Consider the following 5,623-nt stretch of genomic DNA (forward strand, 5'->3'; position numbering starts at 1 on the left):
GTAGTGTAATTTACCCGAATATCTTCACCATTGATTTGCTATTGCTTTTCCCAAATATCATTTATTTATAATGTTTCCTTATTTTTCGATTTTTACTAAAATCAAAATATATTCATTTATTCTATTTGAATTGTCAACGTCAAAAGAAATTTTGTTTCCTTCTCCATCCCTCTTTTGCTTTCGTATACAGCTCTATCTTTTGTTTTAAATCTTTTTGTTTGAACCTTCCATACCAATCAACTATGTAATTTTTTGATTCGTATTCACACTCTTTATCTTAGTGAACAAGAAATATATAGAGCACAAGAAGTCAAATTCACCCTTTTTTTTTAATTTTTTAATTTTTACGTCGGTATCAATAAATTCACCCTTCATCTCACTTCTCCTCTCCACACACACAGAAACACAGAGAAAAGAGGAGGAAAAAAATAAAGGGGAAAAGAAAGATGGAGATCTGGTTCATCATCATAACTACCCTATGCATCTCTGCTCTCATCAAATCTCTCTTCAATATAATCCTCTCCCCATCTTCTTCCTCATCCAACAAGAACCTCCCTCCGGGCCCGGCCACTGTACCAGTGATTGGAAACTTCCTATGGCTTCGCAAGTCATTATCGGAGATTGAACAAATTCTCCAAGACCTCCGGGGCAAGTACGGCCCCATCATCACCCTCCGGATAGGGCATCGTCCAGCCATCTTCGTCAGCAGCCACTCCATCGCCCACCATGCCCTTATTCAAAACGGTGCCCACTTCTCAGATCGCCCCAAGGCCCTCGCCACCAACAAGATTGTCAGCAGCAACCAACACAATATCAGCTCCGCCGCCTACGGCCCCACCTGGCGCCTCCTCCGCCGCAACCTCACCTCCGAGATCCTCCACCCCTCCCGCGTCAAATCTTATACCCACGCCCGCCAATGGGTTCTTGGAATTCTGATCCACCGCCTTCTGAATTCCACCGAGGACTCTTCGGCGAAAGCGGTGAAGGTGGTGGATCATTTCCAATACGCTATGTTTTGCTTGTTAGTACTCATGTGTTTTGGTGATAGGCTTGATGAGAAGCAAATTACACAAATCGAGACGGTGCAACGCGCGATGCTATTGAGGTCTAGTCGCTTCAATATACTCAACTTTTGGCCCAAATTAGGGAAGATTGTGTTTCGCAACCGCTGGAATGAGCTCTTGCGGATGCGCCGGGATCAAGAGGAAGTGTTGATTCCTCTTATAGAAGCCCGAGTCGATGTTGTGAAACAACGACGACAAGGGAACCAAGAAGAAGAAGCGAGCGTGGTGGCATATGTGGATACGTTGGTGGATCTTGAACTGCCCGACGAGAAGAGAAAGCTCAACAACGATGAGATGGTGAGCCTATGCAGCGAGTTTCTCAACGCGGGCACTGATACTACATCGACTGCTTTGCAGTGGATCATGGCTAACCTGGTGAAGTACCCTCGGGTGCAGTCCAAGTTGTACAAAGAGATTATTGGGATAGTGGGCCTGCCACCACCCCTGCCCCGAGGAGAGAAGAAAGAAAAGGAGATCCTCCTCGTAATAAACGAGGACGATCTACATAAGATGTCGTACTTAAAAGCTGTAGTATTGGAAGGGTTGAGGCGTCACCCACCGGGGCACTTCGTACTGCCCCACACGGTGACTAAAGATGTGGAGTTGGAAAGCTATCAGGTGCCCAAGGGTACAATGGTAAATTTCATGGTGGCGGAGATGGGGTGGGATCCAAAGGTATGGGATGAGCCCATGGAGTTCAAGCCCGAGAGGTTCTTGACAAATAGCGGTGGCAATGGAAAAGAAGGGGAAGGAGAAGCGACGGTGGTGTTCGATGTAACAGGAAGCAAGGAGATCAAGATGATGCCATTTGGGGCGGGGAGGAGGATTTGTCCGGCAAGTGGTTTGGCTCTGCTTCACTTGGAATATTTTGTCGCCAATTTGGTTTGGTATTTTGAATGGACGGCTGCGGATGGAAATGATGGGGATGTGGATTTATCGGAGAAACAAGAATTCACTATTGTGATGAAGAATCCACTACGGGCCCACATCTCCCCTAGAGGCTAAGGGATAAACAAATAAATACACACTAGTAATACATATATATGTATTTTTGAATTCACAATGTAATACATAAAATGATCCAAAAAAAAAAAATGTAATACATATATATCATACTTTGAATTCACAATGTAATGCATATATATGTATTTCTGTAATGTACACCCAGCTGTACCTTGAACCACTTCCAGAGTAAGATAGAAGATAATATGTAACTTTTTTATTTTTGGTTTTTGCTTTGTTCTTTTCCATGATTTTGTTGTACATAGCTGTCGAAGAAGGACAATCGTGTATAACCACGAGGGGTAGCCTAGTTGTTCATTGGATTTGTTTCTTATATGGTCGATTTAGTTTCAACTTTTATCGGTTCATTATTTTAATTGAATTATGTAATTAGGGATGTCACTTGATTTTCAGATTTATATTCTTAGAATAGGGTTAAAAATACTTGCATTGGACATAATTCCGGTTAACACAAAAAAATAATAAAAATCATGTATATGAATTTCATTCCATATCCAATATATAAAAAAAATCTCAGATTTGGTTTTTGTTTATTACATAAATTTAATAGATATTTATTTCATGATCAATTTGTGAAAAAAAATCACATGTCTGCCACATTAACATATTTAAAATGACAAATTTTTAAAAAGATTTTTAAATTGAAATGAAATAATCACAAATAATTATATAATTCGAAGACTTATGTAAGGGTGGTAGTTGCTAATATGGTTTCACATGGGGAGGGTGGCTCATTTGGTTTGGAGATTTATGGGAGATATTTGGAAGAACATTCACAATGGATTTGATCACAAAATTACATAATGTATTCATTTTTAATCATTTCATCGTGTCACTAAACATGGCCTAAGTTTAAGATATTTGAAGTGAAGATTACGGCATGCTTTTTAGGATAGCTTAGGTGTTTCTTTTTCTTGGATAATTTTGTCCATCCAAATTTTGTGGCTTGGTATTGCTGTAGTATGTGCAAAGATGTGCATGATATTGAAATAGTGGTTATAGAGATGTGGGCTTTGATTTTGTTATTTTGTCATGTTGAGTTTTCTGTGAAGAGTAATAGAGTTTATACATTGTTAAAATGTTATTTAGGGATTTTACAGTAGCCTTGCACATAAATTTAGGACATGTACAGAGGCCTCACTATCATTCATGAGAAAGGATAAAACCAAACAGAGATTGAAATAGGCTCGGAAAAAGCTTTCACCCTTTAAGAAAGGGCCCAATCCACTCTCCTTTTCAAGGAAATAGTGAATGAGTGCAGAGCCTTAAGGAGAAGATGTAACTGTGTAATCAATCAAGCATATCTGCAAGGAAGGAAATCAATGCGCAGATAGATTAAGCTAGAATAGAAATTGTTCAAGATGAACCCTGGTTGGTCTAGATCAGCCCCTTACATATGGGGTGTCTATTGTTAGTTGACCTCTCTGGGGTCTCTTTTGTTAGGGCTTAGTCCCCTTCTAATCCTTTGAATTAAGAAAAAAATGTTATTTGCTACTCTTTTGTTAAGATCCTACAAACGGACACATGATGCTGATTTGTTTTGTTTCATAGTTAAGCTTCCTAAGAATTTCAGCATTCCCAATTAATCAACTAAGGGTAAATATTGAAAAAAAAAAAAAAAAAAACCCCTCAAGTTTTGACTTTTTTAACAAAATAAATCTTAAATTTTTAATTTTTGATTTGTTTTCAATCTAAATTATCAACCTATTTTCGTTAAGTAAAACTGACAATATATATATATATATATATTAGTCATTAAGTTCACGAGAAGGTTATTTCAAATATTTTATATACATCTACATTTAGTTTAAAGACTAAAATATATTTTTTTCGTTGGTTTTACTTAACAAAAATAGGTTGATGATTCAGATTGAAAACAAATCAAAAATTTAAAATTTAAATTGACAAAATTAAAAATTCAAGATTTATTATTTTGTTACAAATGTCAAATTTTGAGTTTTTATTTTATTTTATTTTAATTTTTTATGTTTTATTTATTTATTTATTTTTTTAATTACCCCATCAACTTATAGATTGGCATGTCCTTAAAGCTTATACTCTCGTAGGGTCCATGGTTGCTACGGTGAGTTAAGGATGCGGGGTTGCTAGAAATAAATCGTCCAATTTAGAACAAATCGGAAAGATACTTTTAAAAAAAGTGCTACTAAATATCTCTACTTATTTACTTTGAACCCTCCACTTCTTTAAACCCCCACTCACATAATTGAAATCCTCTCATCTTCTCTTGGAACCCCCATATTAATACCAATTAAACCCCTGTTCTTTCGACCCCCAACTCTCCTTCATCTTGCAACCGTTTCCACCATTGGCAGCCCTTCAACATCAACGACCTTCCTTCCGGCAACCTCCACCCTCATCAATGACCCCACCAAGGGCTGGAACTAGGAGAAGGCTATGGTGGGCCATGACCCCCATGTTTCTGTGAAAATTCTATTAATAAGTACATGAAGAAGAATAAAGAGACTTGCAATGACATTTCTAGTGAAGCTTTGACAGTAAGGGGTAGACCCCGTTCGAAGTCGGCAGGAGCTTCAACTGATAGATTTGATCTTACGAAGGATCAGTGTGCCTATTGTCACAAGAAAAGGCATTGAAAGAAAGATTGTCTAGCTTTGAAGAAGAAAGAAAATGATGATTCCAATTCCAATGTTGCACATGATGATTCTGATGATTATGAATTTTAGGTGGCCTTTGGTCACTTGTTTGATTGTGAAAGATTCTCATTTGTTGATATGGAGAAGATCTTGTGGTAATCTACTTTAGATCTTGGTGGAGCTTTGGCATCATTTTGCAGCTTCTTGGAGGCATTGTTTTTTGGCGGTCTTCCGTTGATCCTTGGCGACTTCTTTGAAGTCTTGTTTTTGACTTATGATCATTTCTTTCTCTTGTGGCTTTGCATCATTTGCATTGTTTTTCTGCTCTATATTCGAAGACACCAATAGTGGTTGTTGAAGATTGGAGATAAGATTGTTGAGGACAAACTTGAAGGTGATGATTCTGAATCTCATCATTGCGGAAGGAAAGCTTTGGAAACTTTGTTTGTAGCCTTCTAGTTGTATTTGAATTGATCTCTCAATCTACTGTAAGATTTGGAGGAGATAGATCATTTGCAGACTCAGTGGAGTCAATTTGGAATTTGAAGTTTGAATTTTGTATAGGATTTGCTTAGAAGGAGAATTTGAAGCCTTCCATTGTTTTGGATTAGTCTCCTCAGCATTAGATTAAGAGGTCTGTACATCATAGTTTGTTTGAAATTATCGAAGTAGACTTGTTTGGCGTTTGGGTCTTGGCACCATGATGGTGTTTAGAATTTGGTTCCTTATTGCAGAATAATTTGAAGAATTGGTTCAATTGATTATGCAATCTGTTTTAGATAGGCTTTGAAAAATCTAAAAATCTTAGAGATATTGATTTGTGATTATGTATCAATTTTAACTAGTATATAACTGTGGACACCCCATTTTTGACCGTCCTCATGACTTGGATGTCATTGTTTGTACACTCAATGATTGCAC

General features: G+C 37.6%; 1 protein-coding gene across 1 annotated transcript; it reads left to right on the plus strand.

The window, feature by feature from the left end:
• The first annotated feature begins 221 nt into the window (after nucleotides 1-221).
• On the plus strand, nucleotides 222-2,620 carry LOC114259434 (cytochrome P450 89A2). The gene has a single exon (XM_028199451.2). The coding sequence runs from the start codon at nucleotides 447-449 to the stop codon at nucleotides 2,067-2,069; it is 1,623 nt and encodes a 540-aa protein (XP_028055252.2). The 5' UTR covers nucleotides 222-446; the 3' UTR covers nucleotides 2,070-2,620.
• Nucleotides 2,621-5,623: the final 3,003 nt, after the last annotated feature.

Source organism: Camellia sinensis, chromosome 13 (genome assembly GCF_055761805.1).
Source record: "Camellia sinensis isolate YWXY chromosome 13, ASM5576180v1, whole genome shotgun sequence".
Lineage (NCBI taxonomy): Eukaryota > Viridiplantae > Streptophyta > Magnoliopsida > Ericales > Theaceae > Camellia > Camellia sinensis.

Bases quoted from the DNA above. Each gene is read 5' to 3' on its own strand.
- LOC114259434 (XM_028199451.2), top strand. From the start codon at position 447: ATGGAGATCTGGTTCATCATCATAACTACCCTATGCATCTCTGCTCTC.